General features: G+C 63.2%; 1 protein-coding gene across 12 annotated transcripts in view; it reads left to right on the plus strand.

The window, feature by feature from the left end:
• The window catches only part of SAMD11 (sterile alpha motif domain containing 11), a 17,820-nt gene continuing 3,973 nt past the window's right edge, over positions 1 to 13,847 (plus strand). For 5 of the 12 annotated variants that reach the window (XR_013519700.1, XR_013519701.1, XR_013519702.1 and 2 more), the window contains exons 1-7: positions 1 to 1,135; positions 1,553 to 1,644; positions 4,484 to 4,665; positions 5,343 to 5,393; positions 9,378 to 9,469; positions 12,533 to 12,622; positions 12,763 to 12,903. Coding sequence is in view for 9 of the 12 variants with exons in the window: in XM_035307215.3 (XP_035163106.2) it covers positions 13 to 1,135; positions 1,553 to 1,644; positions 4,484 to 4,665; positions 5,343 to 5,393; positions 9,378 to 9,469; positions 12,533 to 12,622; positions 12,763 to 12,903 (1,771 nt within the window). In the remaining 3 variants the exon portion in view is untranslated. Of the gene's footprint in view, positions 1,136 to 1,552; positions 1,645 to 4,483; positions 4,666 to 5,342; positions 5,394 to 9,344; positions 9,470 to 12,532; positions 12,623 to 12,762; positions 12,904 to 13,847 lie in introns of all 12 variants that reach the window. The other 7 variants (XM_054258669.2, XM_078329931.1, XM_078329928.1 and 4 more) reach the window with 6 other exon arrangements.

Below are 13,847 nucleotides of genomic sequence, written 5' to 3' on the forward strand. Positions count from 1 at the left end.
GGAGAGGACACTATGCCCGCGGTCAAGAAGGAGTTCCCGGGCCGCGAGGACCTAGTCCTGGCTCTGGCCACGTTCCACCCGAGCCTGGCCGCGCTGCCGCTACCGCCGCTGCCCGGCTACCTGGCGCCACTGCCCGCGGCCGCGGCCCTCCCCCCGGCCGCCTCGCTGCCCGCCTCGGCCGCCGGCTACGAAGCGCTGCTGGCCCCGCCGCTCCGCCCCCCGCGTGCCTACCTCAGCCTGCCCGGGGCCGCCCCGCACCTCCACCTGCCCAGGGACCCGCGCACCCTCGAGCGCTTCTCGGCCACCGGGGCCGCGGCCCCAGATTTCCAGCCGCTGCTGGACAACGGCGAGCCCTGCATCGAGGTGGAGTGCGGCGCCAACCGCGCGCTACTCTACGTGCGCAAACTCTGCCAGGGCAGCAAGGGCCCGTCCATCCGCCACCGCGGGGAGTGGCTCACGCCCAACGAGTTCCAGTTCGTCAGCGGCCGCGAGACGGCCAAGGACTGGAAGCGCAGCATCCGCCACAAAGGTGCCGCCGCCCCTCCCTCCGCTCCCGGGACTCCGCTCCCCAACCCGACACCCGTGGGGGCGCAAACTGCCGCGGTCCCTCCCTCGGCTCCCCGGGGACCCGCGGGCCCCGACCCCACGCCTGACCCGACTCGGACACCCAGAACCCTCCAGCTCGGCCAAGGGGGCGCTGCAGCGCGAGGACTCCCCCGCCGCGCGCGCGGTGCCTCGGTGGACACGGGCAGAGCTCCCCCTCGCTGCACCGCCTCCCAGCTTGGGCCACAGCGCTTGGGGTTCGCGGGCCGCCCCTCCGCTCGGAAGGTGTCTGCGAGGTTCCTGGGCCTTAGGCCCGGAAGGAAGTTTACGGGAACTCGAGAGCGCGGGCAGGAGCCCGGGGGAGAGGGCGCAGAGCCCCGGGGTCCGGCGGGAGCGGCGGGGCGCACGTGCGGCCCGGGGCGAGAGACCGGCGGGGGAGGCTGCGGGGCACGCGGGGGCGCGGGGCGGGCGGGGGCTCACGCGGAGCCAGAGCGGCGGCGCCAGGACCGGGCGCAGCCTGTTTGGGCGCCTACGGGCGCATGGCCCCAAGGGTGCGACGCGGGGGCGCCGGAGCGTGGACCGGAGGGGCGAGGTGAGCGCCAGGAGCCGCGGGGGGTTAGGAAGTTAGGACCTGAGCAGCGCGTGGCTCTCCATCGTCCCTTCTGCTGCGCAGGCGGTTCGGCGCTCCGGGACTCACCCTTTCAGGCCCTGCCTGCGGCTCCCTCGGGGCCGGGGAGAGGATGGAGCGCGGGAAGGAGGGGCGCCGCGCGGGGATGCCCTGGGCTGCGTCCGGGGAGGGCGCTCCTCCAGAGCTGGAGGTGCAGAGCCCGGCAGATCCCTGCGGCGTGCGCGAGGGTGGGGCGGGAAGCGGGCTGGGAGGTCGGGCGAGGCGGGTGTGGGGGGGTCGGGGTGCATTCGCCCGCGAGCGGGGAAAGGGGGCTGGCCCTGCCGCCTATGCGTCCAGAAGTGCGCCGCTCCCTCACAGGGTCTGCCTCGGCTCTGCTCGCAGGGAAAAGTCTGAAGACGCTTATGTCCAAGGGGATCCTGCAGGTGCACCCTCCAATCTGCGACTGCCCAGGCTGCCGAATATCCTCCCCGGTGGTGAGATACGGGGCTCTTGGGGCTGGGAGTTGCTCCTTCCACTGCGGAGCTTGTCCCTGCGGGTGTGCTGGAGGGAGCCTCCAAAGGGCAGTGAGGAGGGGCTTTGCTTCTGGCTCTCCCAGCGCCTGTACCTGGACAGGGGGAGGCTCCCCAGCTCCCTCCCAGTGTGGAGGCAGGAGGACCGGGCCTCTCCTGGAGCCTCCCCTAGGGTGCCTTGGAACTGCTTCTCCTCCAGTGGTGTGGTTCCAGGTCTTCTCCATGAGTGGGATAATTAAACCTGGGCCCCTCACAGCTTGGGGGTCACTGTGTTCTCTGGTCCGGCTTGTGAGGTGTGATTGTAGTTGCGACAGCATTCTGGGGAGCCACAGTCTTGAGTGTGAGTGACGTGTGTCTTTGGGGTGTGGAGAGCCAGAGCCCTACCAGGCAAGGGCCTGAACGTCTAGGTGTCCTAGGGACACAGAACCTGGCCAGGGGCAGAGTCTTTGCAGTGTGGGCCTTTGGTGTCCAGAGAACTGGAGCTGGAGGCCAGTTCAAGGCCCCAGCCCAGGGTAGAAAGCTATGGACGCCCTCACTGAGGGAGCAGGCAGGAGAGACTGGGGTGCTGGGTGCTGCCTTCTGAACAGGGAGGCACCTGCACCCCCCACCCAGCCCCCAGCCCTCTGGTTGGGCAGTGAGGGTTGGAGGATTGGTCTGAAAAGGAAGAATGCCTGTTGGGAAGGACCAATTTGGAGCCAATTAGGGCCATGGCTGCCGGGGTTAGGGCTGCAGCTCCTGGCACACTCTGGAGCCCCTCTTCCAGGAAGAGGTAGGAGAGGTAGAGGTGCAGAATAGGCCTGAGTGGCCAGACACCTCCACTTGCCTACTTTGGGCCCCATGCAGCCAGCCGGCCCTGGCCTTCTTCCAAGGGGCGGTCTTTTGGTCCTGGCGTCCCCTCTTCCCCATCCCACAGACAAGAAGCAGAGGAAAAAGCATTTTGTTTTCTTTTCAAGAGAAGGGAGGTGGGAGAGGAGAGGCCATCAGATCCTCTAAACCCTGGTGCTTGGGCAGAAGGGTGGGGCAAAGCAGGACTCTTGGGCACAGCACACCCCAGACAGGCTGTGGCTGTTGAAGACACCCCCAGCTCCAGCTCACTCACAGAAGCGCAGGCACAGACAGCCATTGCACCTACAGCCTGGGGCCGCCCAGGCCAGGGCAGGATCTTAGCAGGACCCCATGCTCCACCACCCCCTGCTCAGCAGTGCTGGGTTTTCCCACGGAGCTGTGGTAGAGAGAAAAGAGGGGACCCAGCACAGGCCCAGTAGCTGCCAAGGAGAGACATGGCTCTTGGAAGGGGGCTTCCACCTGGGAAGGGGGATACTCCAGCTTCCAGACCCTTGGGGAGAGGGCACTGCCCAAATTGAGCTGGTGCTGGGGCTGTGCATTTGAAGGTGATGGTGGTTCTAGGTCTGAGGAAGACACTCTTCTAACACCTTCTCAAGCTCCTGCTATGTTTTGTCAAGGGGAGGGAGGAAGTGCAAGGAGACCCGGAGGAGGAGAGGGAGTTAGATGCTCTCAAGGCCTCTGCCACCCCCAGGACCGACCTACTATTAAATTTTAAATAGCTTCCCAACACTGGAAAACAATCAGTGACTTCCCTTCTTTCCCCTGGGGGTGGTAAGACCTAAACACACTGGAGGAGGCCTGAAGTGCCTGGGGCTGGGGCTGGGGCTGGGGCTGGGCCTGCGCTGCTGTGCCACGCAGTGTATGTGTGTGCATGTCCCCCCATGTAGGTGCGTGTTCCCGAGTGTGTGCGTCTGCTGTATTTGTGCCCACATGTCCGAGTGTGTGTCCACTGTGTGTCCATGTGTCCGCCACATGTGTATGCATCCGTGTGTGTCCACATGTTCGAGTGTGTATATCTACCGCATGTCCACATGTCTGAGTGTCTGCACATGTCTGAGTGTCTGCGTGTGTGTGCGTGAGCTCGGGGCTCGCCTGTGTTCTGCAGGGGTCCCACGGTGCGTGTCTGTGCTCCCACCAGAGGCACCCACAGTTCCACCCACTTGTTCCGTGGGTGCAAGGGAGATGGGGAGAAAGAAGCCATGTGAAAATGCCTGGCAGGGCTGGTGGAACAGGGGACCTGGGCTGCTCAGGGCTCCTCATCTGGGACCTGTGAGCCTCAGGCCTGCACTCTGTGAGGGTTCGGCTCACAGTTGCCATGTGCCAGGTGGCAGCTGCCCCTGAGCTGGACTCTGCGTGGCGCTGAAGTAGAAGAGGGAATTTGCTTGTCACATCTGCGTTGGTGGCAGGGTGTGGCGGGGGAGGGTTCACAAAGAACATGCTGGGGTTGCCAGGCATAGCTGGAGGTAACTCATGTGTGTGTTGTGTGCAAGTCCACTAGATCCAACTGGTTCTGCACAGATCCCAGGAGGCACGGGGCCCTGGGAAGGGAGCTGGGAGTGAGGGCAAATGAGTGAGCCGGGAGGGAGGCCTGCCACACAGGGGCGGCACACAGGTCCCCGAATGGGCCAGGACCCTCAGGCATCCTCAAGGGCTGGGAGGGTAGAAACAGTGGAACCAGGCTAGTGTGGGGTGGGGCGGGGGACGGCTCAGCTGGTGGGCGTCTGTATGGGGGACAACTGAGGCCCCATCTCTCGGCTGTCCTCTGGGTCTCTGGCCAATTGTGGCTCCTGCTGGTCCCAGGCCCATCCCAGAGGCGGGTGGTGGTGGAGGAAGGATGGCTGCTCTGAGGGTGCCTCTGCCATGCCTGGGGCTAGGCTAGGGGATTGAGGCCAGGGCAGGCTCCTGCAAGACTGAAGGCCTGGTCCAGCCTCACCGTCCTCTCCTCCTGCCCCACCAGAACCGGGGGCGGCTGGCGGACAAGAGAACGGTCACCCTGCCTGCTGCCCGGAGCCTGAAGAAGGAGCGGACCCCCAGCTTCTCTGCCAGCGATGGTGACAGTGATGGGAGTGGCCCCACCTGTGGGCGGCAGCCGGGCCTGAAGCGGGAAGATGGCCCGCACATCCATATCATGAAGAGAAGGTACCAGGACCCAGGGCCGGCAGGAAGGCACAAGGCTCGGAGGGGGCCAGCCGGGGCTTCCGGCCTTCAGCTGCTCAGATGAGGTGTCTACACTGGCCTCCACACCTCCCCTCAGATGCTGGTCTTTTTAGGGTCCGGTGTGGGTTGCAGGCAGGAGCTGTTTCCTCGTCTGCCCCCGTCTGGTGTCCCTTCACTGCTCTGCTGTGCAGGGCTCACTTGCACACCCAGGGGTCTGCACGGGCCTGGGCCTACACTCCAGCTACCCTGCTGACCGGGTGTCAGACTGGCCAGAGCAGCTCCAGCAATGAGTTCCATTCGGGCTCATGACTGACCATGCAAAAGCAGCCTCGGCCCCCGCCTGCTGTACCACTCGAGGGCCCCTCTGAGTGCAGGGCAGCAAACCAGAGGGAGACGGGGTCTCGGTGCTGTTCTTCCTGACTCGTGTGTCTGCCCAGGCCAGGAGCTGGCTTTGGCCCATGGGCCTGTCCTGGTGGGAGACCCCAGCATGTGGAGCCGGCACCAGATGGTGCTGGGCGCCACTGCCGCCCCCGTTCACTGCCCAGGGCTGTGGCCCAGCAGGGCACTGGCCCGAGACAGGTATGCACATGCCCTGCTGTCCTGAGGCTGGGGTCAGGGGCCTCCAGAGTGAAGTGGACCTTCTGCTTCTCTTCCTGCAGAGTGCACACCCACTGGGACCTGAACATCTCCTTCCAAGAGACGTCCTGCAGGTAGGAGCCCACTGTGCATTCGTGAGAGGGGCAAGTGGCTCCCTTCCTCCCACCCCTTCCTGTGGCCTGCTGTCCTGCTATCTGCTGTCCCCTGTCTCAGATAGTGTGAGCTGATGCTGGCTGAGCATCTGCTGGGTGTGATGTGTGGTGAGGTTGTTCCCCAGCCCAGGAGGCAGACCATGTTGTGCCCAGTTGAGACTGAGGGACCCCAGGCCCAGTCAGATACAGGCCTCAGCAGCAGCTCAGGTATGAATTCTGGGCAGCCTGGCTCAAGAGTTAGAGTGTACTTCCTGCCCACGTGAGACTGGCCATTTGAGTCCATCTGCCCAAAAATGAGGCTGTCACCTCCCGCTTCTCACCCTCCCAGAGACCCACCAGGAGGTGAGAAAGGGGACGTGTGAGTGGGGTCTTGATGGATGTGTAGGAGTTCACTAAGGCAAGGGGGTGTCTGCAAAGATGTGTAGGAGCAGGGAAGGGCATGTAGGAGGAAGGAGAAGTAAACTTGGCAGCTCTGGCTCAATGGGATGCTGAAGGGTCTTGCATGCTCCGCCTGTGGGCACTGTCCTCTAGGCTGGGAGAGCAGAGGAATGCTCAGACGTGTGTTTGGAGAAGGTCCCTCTAGAGGCCCTCCTGGCAGATGGGGCATTGGATTCAGGCTGGAAGCAGGATGGTGGGGGCACAATTTCAGGATGGGGGAAGATTCCCGATGAAGGGGTCAAGGGAACTGGAGGACCCCTGTTCCTGACTCCAGGGGGAAGCGGGTGGCCAGTCTGTGAGCAGAGCCCAGCTGTGGATTCTGTCAATGGGGTCAGGTCTTGCTCTGTGGCTTCCAGGGCAGCAAGGCCAGCTTCCTCAGGCCAGAACCATGAGGGCCCCGGGGGAGCGTGTCCTGGCTCTGAGCCAGATGTGTTATTATTTATGTCTCTGAGAATGTCTGGATCTCAGAGCTGAATTACAATAAAAACATCTTTAAACTTATTTCCACCTCATTTTGGGGTTGCCAGCTCAACTGATCATTTTTATGAACTGTCATGAACATTGATGGCATTTTATGACCCTTTTACTTGGGACACTACAGGATAAATTTGTCAGTGAGGCTGTAGGGAAACCCAGCCACGGTTCGTGCCCCTCCTTCCAGGAATGGCTCCTCCTGCCTGCAGCCCCCTCCTCCATCCACCTGGCCTCGGGAATGTGGGGTCCCTCACCAGCACTGATAGCTGGCAGCCTGGGGTGCCCTGGGAGGAGGCTAGGGCTTCCATCCTGCACAGGCCCTAGAAGGGGCTAGAATGAGTTTCTGAATCTCCCAAAGAGATTTTAGTCAGTGGGGAGGGCCTGCTGGGGTCCCCGAAGGAGGAGGGCACAGCACGCCTGGATGGACTAGAGCCTGCCTGACCCCAGCCTGTCAACCTCACCCTGGCATCTGTTCAGAGTGGGTAGTGGTTCTGGAGCCCAGCAGCCACACTGGCCCCAGGCTGTCTGCATTTCTTCCGGCCTGTCCTTGGGTCCTTCTGCCTCTGCGGGCTCCCACAGAACACACGCTGGGCCACCACCATCTGTGTGTTCATTTGCTCCCATCCACTGGTCTCCACCCATCTGTCTGTCGGTACTTCCATCCCTGTTCTCCTGTCTGGCTGGCTCTGCAGTGACTACCTGCCTTTTGGAGCCGGCAGAGCCCCAGGCCGTCCCCTCAAGCTCAAGAACCTGGAGTGGCAGATGCTCCCTGGAGCCACTGTTTGCAGGCAGGGGCATTGCCCCTCTCTCCGGAGCCCCGAGCTGTTGGGAAAATGGGCAAGTGCTGGACTGCGTGGTCGTCACTGAGGCAGCGTGGGAGGCCCCTTCATAGGGAGCTGGGGTCACACCTGACAGGCTGCAGCCTCCCCCACACTCTCTCCTGCCTGCACCTCCTGCCCCGGCTCTGACTGCCCCTCCTGGCTCCCCCACCTCCTGATCTACGCCCCAGCCCACTACAGACCCTCAGGGTTTTGTCCCTTGTATGAAGCAGGGAACAGAGTGTGTTCTGTGTTTGAGGACCGTGCACTGGTGTCCCCTGGGCACGGTTCCTGTGTCTTCACTCTGGGATGTCTAGGGTTTCTTCACATTTCTTTTCTTTTTCTTTTTTTTTTTGAGACAGAGTTTCGCTCTTGTTACCCGGGCTGGAGTGCAATGGCACAATCTCGGCTCACGGTAACCTCCGCTTCTTAGGTTCAGGCAATTCTCCTGCCTCAGCCTCCTGAATAGCTGGGATTACAGGCACGCACCACCATGCCCAGCTAATTTTTTGTATTTTTAGTAGAGAGAGGGTTTCACCATGTTGACCAGAATGGTCTCGATCTCTTGACCTCGTGATCCACCCGCCTCGGCCTCCCACAGTGCTGGGATTACAGGCGTGAGCCACCGCGCCTGGCTTCTTCACATTTCTTTACATAAAACTGGCATAATCTGCTCAGTGAGTGGCCAAATGGCCAAAACAGGGTTTCAGGGGCTGGGCCAGGCCAAGCTTTGTCAGAACTTCAGGAGCAAACTCCGAGGCAGAGACCAGGGCTGGGGAGGGCAGGGGGTCTCCAGTTTCCCACCAGGTAGCACTGCCAAGCCACAGCCCTTCCAGACAGCCATCAGGCCCTCCCTCACTTTCCTTCTGGGTGCCAGGCTCCAGGCTCACGGGCCAGCCCCCACCCTCCAGAGTCTCTGGGGAGCCTGTTCTCCTCCTGCAGACGTCCCTCCTGGGGACACCGGAGTGTGGACCCCTGGGGAGAACCCCGTGGCAGCTGTGGCTGTTGGGACGGCCCTCTGCCCCCACCCCATGCTGAGGCCAGCAGTTCTCTTGACACCCCCCCATTGATTAGGATCATGGAGGGGATGAGACTCGCTGCCGATTAATCCCATAAAGTACTTACTCCCACCCACCTGCCCTCCTGTGTGCCTGGGGGACTTCCTTTCCCACTGGGAGCCAGTGGGGGTGGGGAGAGGCCGGCATCTGGGTCTCTGGAAAGCTTTAGAGCCCAGCTTGGGAGTCTCTGGTGCTGAAACTGATCTGCTTAGGGGCAGCCCTGGATTAGCCCAGCTCCAGCCAGCCGAGGTCAGGGGGGCCGGGGGCTATTTAACCAGGTTTAGTGTCGGCTCCCAGGTCACAGCGCAGAGGCCCTGCCAGCGTCAGTGCAGCCAGGAGGCTGCCCCATTACAGGTGGGCAGGGACCACACTGCAGGGGTGTTGCTGAGGGGGTGTCTCGTGGTCCCAGAGCCCCCTCTCTGCTGACCTGGGGATAGGCTCACAACACCAGAAAGGGGTGGAGGGCCATGCTCCACACAGTTCCTCCCATTGCTCTCTGGGACCCCAGTGGATATGGGATCTGGCTGAATTAGCAAGAAGAGGAGAAACAGGGAACAAAAGAGTTAAATGCATGCTGATTCCAAGCCCACACCGGGATGTCGGCCCTGGTGCCTGCTATGTGGGTGTCGTGTGTGTGTGTGTGTGTGTGTGCGCGCGCGCGCGCGCGCGCGCGCATCTCAGTCGCAGATCTGTGGTCTGAGCCTAAGTTTCCTTGTGTGCAGAAATTGAGGGCAAGGGACGGTTGCAAGTTCTCATCAAGATGGCCACGAGGGGCTGGCAGCAGGCAGGTGGCACGTGCTCTCCGGGGGCCTGTCCCAAAGGAGCAGCCTGGCCCCGTGCAGGGTCCCCGCCACCCTTTGGGGCAAGGAGTGAGATAACAGTGAGAGTCCCTCAGGAGGGGTGAAGGCAGAGCCAGCTGGGTGCTCTACACTGAGCCTCCCCGGAGCAGCAGTGGGGTCCTGGGGCCGGGTTCTGTGTCGCTTTGGCTTGCTCCGTGGGTGTGCACATGGTGGCGTCATGGGCCACATGCAGAGGTGTGGGCACAGCCATGTGGCGCTCAGAGGTCGTCCCCAGGCTCACTCCCTGTGCCCAGGCTGGGCTCCAGCCTCTTCGCCGCTGCCCAGGGGGTCAGCCTCTCTCATCTTGTTCTGCTCCAGTGTCCACCGCAGCCGCCACCTCGTTATGCCCGAGCATCAGAGCAGCTGTGAATTCCAGAGAGGCAGCCTGGAGATTGGCCTGGGACCCGCAGGTGAGTAGCCCAGGGGACCTGAGGGAGGGATTGGGGCTGTGGGGCCAGAGGACAGTGGCGGCTGCCGGCCAGCCTTGGCAGGCAGCCAGAGAGGCAGGAGGAGCGGCCTGTCCCCTGGGGCTGCGTGTGATGGTAATTGTGTTAATCCCAGCCAGCAGGGCAGACAGGAGGCAGAGGCGGCGGCTCCGCTGTGGCTGCCACCGGGGTGGGCTTGTAGCGGCCGGGGCCTGCCACCCATCTTCACAGGGCAGACGTAGGCATGGCCTTAGAGGTTCAGAAATGCACCCGCAGTGGCTTGGCTTACAGGCTGGAACATGCTCACCCCTCACCCCCACTGGGGACTGCTCAGCGCAGGCAGGGCTGGTCCTGCTTCCTAGGGTTCCGGGAGGGAAGAGGTCCCCAAAAGGAAGGGGTCTCCAGTCCTGCCTTCTAGGGTTCTGGGAGGGAAGGGGCCCCTGGAAGGAAGGGGTCCCTGGTCCTGCCTCCTAGGGTTCCGGGAGGGAAAGGGTTCCCAGTTCTTCCTCCTAGGGTTCCAGGAGGGAAGAAGTCTGCGCCTGAGGGAGGTGTTACTGCCTGGTCACAGTTGTTCTAGGGAGACGGGAGTCCTGACACAGGACCTCAGAGGGAGGGGGCAGTTTGGGGACCCAGGCCCCCTTCAGAGGCCACTGCTGTAGAGAGGGACACAGCTGAGCCTCAGCCCTGGGTGGGCCGTGAAAGGAGGGGGGTGCTCCTGAGGTCCTGTGGACCCAGGCAGGGGTGTTCCCAGCAGGGCTTGCAGCTCTTGGGAAGCTGCGGCAGGGGAGGCCCCCTCTGGAACTCAGCACCCCCATCCGAGTCATCTGTGTCCCCATCTGTGTCTTCGTGGGCCTGGGAAGGCCTTTGTGGGGCCAGGTGGGGTGGTTTTTGCAGACAGCGGAGAGGTGGTTGATAAAATCTAATTGCCTCATCGATCCGAAGAGCAAGGGAGCCCCGTAAAGATTGAGATATTCTCAGCCAGCATCCCCTCCCTGTGCGCTCACACTGGGAGCCTCCTCAGGTCCACGCATGTGCGTGTGTGCACATCTGGGGTCCCGTGTGGTGCCCCAGATGGGGCTGCCAGCAGTGCTCTGGCCCATGGGGCCCCCAGGCTCTGCAGCACCTCGAGTGTCTGGGGTCTCACACCCGGGTTTCACCCACACACTCCGTGTCAAGGACTGGCCTGCTCCCGGGAGCTTCCTCTTGGAGGAGGCGTTCACCCTGGGAGTATTCACCCCTTCTCCCTTCAGGTGACCCCAGAAACCACACGTCAATCCTGTTCCCTGCCGGGACCACTCACCAGGGCCGCAACTCCCTGGGCCCTGGGCTGTGAGGGACTCAGAGCAGGTCCTTTGTCTGCCTCTGTGAGACCACCCGGGGTCCTCGAATGAGGGAGTGAGGAGGGAGCGTGTTCTCAACGGCCTTCCTGTGGTCTCTGGGCAGGCCCCCTTCCACCTGCCCCGCCCCTTCCACCTGCCCCGCCCCCTTCCACCTGCTGCCGCTGCCCAGCGTCACCTCTGCCAGCCTATGAGGAGGGCTTATCCCCCAGCAGAACGAGAGGGGCGTTTCCACTGTGTAAGTGGAAAACTGCCCGGAAGTGAGAGGCTTTGCTGACCCGGAGGGTGTGTGCACAGTGGGCCAGGCAGCAGGTGTGGAAAAGAGCCAGGCTGCCCCAGCCCTGCCGGGACCCCTTCCCGCCCACTGAGTTCTGGCACAGCAGGCTGTGGGGGGCCTGGGCAGTGGTGCCTGGATCTGCGTGCGGCCAGGTGCCCCCCACTGCTCACCTGGCCCAGCTGCCCGATCTGTCACTGAGGCGGGGACCCTGGACCAGGCCATGGGATTGACCTTCTCTCTGGGGCTGGGCCTGACGGCTGCCCGGCCAGGATCAATAAGTTATTAGCACCGCTCTGTCAGCTGTAATGTGGGATTGATCGGTGTGGCCGCCGCACTTCCCCAGCCTGATAAAAATGACAGATTAAGGGAATAAGAAAAAGGAATTAGGCCTGGAGCTGACGGCAGGGCCCGGGGGGGGCGGGCAGGATTGGGAGCCCCACTGCCTAGGCCTCAGAGAGGTCTTGGGTCACAGGGGGGTGGCCCCTTACCCCACCCACCTAGAGGCCTCAATGAGGATGAGGATGGGCCAGAGTCGGAGGGACTGTGGCTGACCAGGGAGATCCCCAGAGCGAGGCGTCAGGGGCTTGGAAGGAGCTTGGGATGAGTGGGAGATGGGTACATCGTGCTGAGGTCTGGAATGGGTGTGCTCGGCAGAACCCGAGGGAGGACCTCAGGAGAGTGGGCTGGGCCTGGCCTGGGCCTCCCCTCTGCCCGCTACTGGGCTGTGTTTGGGGCTGGGACTGGGCTGGTCACGGCTGCGGAGGTGAATGAGGCTTCTTGTAGGTGCAGCCAGGAGCTCACAGCCTGGCTGGGCAGGTGGACAAGGGCATCACAGCCACACCAGGGTGTTAGCTCAGGCAGGAGTGGGCCAGAGAGGAGGACTTGGGCCTTCTGGCAGGGATGGGTGTGACCAAGATGGATGGGTTTGACCTGAGAGTGGAGGGGCCTCGAGGAGGTCTCAGCAGTCTACAGCTCAGTGACTCACAGAGCAGGAAAAGGTCAGGGGTGAGGTCCTGCCCAGCGCGCCTCACCCCACACTGGCGTGGGACTGTGCACAGCCCGCCCTCACCCCTGTCCAGGAGGGCAAGGTGGTGCCTGGTTTTATTCTCCAGGGGGATACTGGGGGGCTCACTACCTTGCACCAGAGGCTGGGCTGGCTGGTGGGGCAGCCAGGTGCCTGCCGTGAATCTCTTTGGCACACATGCACTGGGACCAGGACCAGTGTCAGGGATGCCTTGTGCCCCTGCCCCGCCACAACCAGGCATGATGCCCCCTTCGCTGAAGGCTGGAGCCCCCGGCTGGGCAAGGCCTGAACTCACCAGGACCAAGGGCCGCCTGAGACATGGTGGGTGCGGTCCAGGCGGAGCTGGGGCAGGGGATGGGTCCCCCGTCCATTCCCTGAGATGCAGGGTGGGCACTCACTACCACCTGCAGATAACCTGTTGGGCAAGAGGCTGGGCCACTCCTCCCATATCAGCAGTGACTGCTCTTCGGAGAAGAGGGCACGAAGCCAATCCCCCCAAGGTAAGAGCCTGGCCAGGACGAGGGACAGGTCGCCAGGAGAGGGGGCAGTCCCGGAGGGTCCCTTGGACCTCGGGCAGGGGTTCCAGAGGTGGGTGGTCCTCGGCAGTGTCTGGAGAAGCCTCTCATTCTGGCCTCTCCAGCAGAGGCACTGCTGCTGCCCCCGGACCTGGGGCCCACCATGGCCCCAGACGACCAGTACCGCCGGTTCGTGTCGGCACTGAGCGAGACTGGCACCTTTGACGACCCTCAGCGGCTCTACCACCTGGGCCTCCCCAATCATGGTGAGGACCCCCGGTCCCCACGATCCCACCACACAAGCCCTTATCACCTCCCCACCCACATGTAATCGGCCATTCCTGTTGCTGAGGCCCTGCTGACACCAAGGCCAGGCTGAATGCAGGTCCCTGGGGGTCCCCTGGGGCAGGCCACACTTCCGTGTCCCCCAGGCTCAAGGGTAACTCACATTTTATGTATGGAGAAATGGAGTCGGGGTGGACCCAGGTGAGGGTGAGCGGTGGGCATCTAAGGAGCGCCTCCACAGGCGAGCAAGCTCCCGGACCACAGGGTTAGGGTCTCAGTCGTCTCTCCAGCCGGGAGCTGACCTGCCACACGCCTGCTCCAGGAGCCTGGGGAGGGGCATTGAGCAGAAAGGCCAGGCTGGGTGCAGTGAGCACTTGGCCACCAGGACTCCCCAGGTGCTTAAGACCCCCAGCTGGAGGGGCTGTCTCTGTCCCCACCCTTCCCCCACGTCGGCTCTGACCCTGTCCACCCCACCTCATGACGTTCTCCAGGGTCACCCCAGGATGCAGCCAGACACCTTGCCCTGCTGCACGCAGCCTCCCAGGCCCCAGCCGCCTCCTGGCAGCGGAGCTGGGCTTTTCTGGCTAGAGATGGGTGGGGACGCCGGGAAAGAAGGCAGGATTCCTCACACCAGGCACTGTCCCCCAGGGCAGCTCGGGCACCAAGAGCCTGAATAATTCACCAAATGTTAATAATTTAAAAATCCTCCTTTTTAATTGCTTTCCTTGCTCTGCCTGGGGCGGCTCTGCTGGCCGCGCGGGGGAGGGGGCGCCAGCCGCCGGGTAGGGCGCTGTCAATCAGGCCGCGCCCCCGCCCCCGCCCCCGCCCCGCCGCGGAGCCGGCTGTAAATAACCCGGGCCGCGAGCGCGGGGGTGCTGGGCCCCGCTGGGATCGATGCGGGCGGCCGCGCCGGCTGGGCTCTGCG

The sequence above is a fragment of the Callithrix jacchus genome, chromosome 7, assembly GCF_049354715.1.
Source record: "Callithrix jacchus isolate 240 chromosome 7, calJac240_pri, whole genome shotgun sequence".
NCBI lineage: Eukaryota > Metazoa > Chordata > Mammalia > Primates > Cebidae > Callithrix > Callithrix jacchus.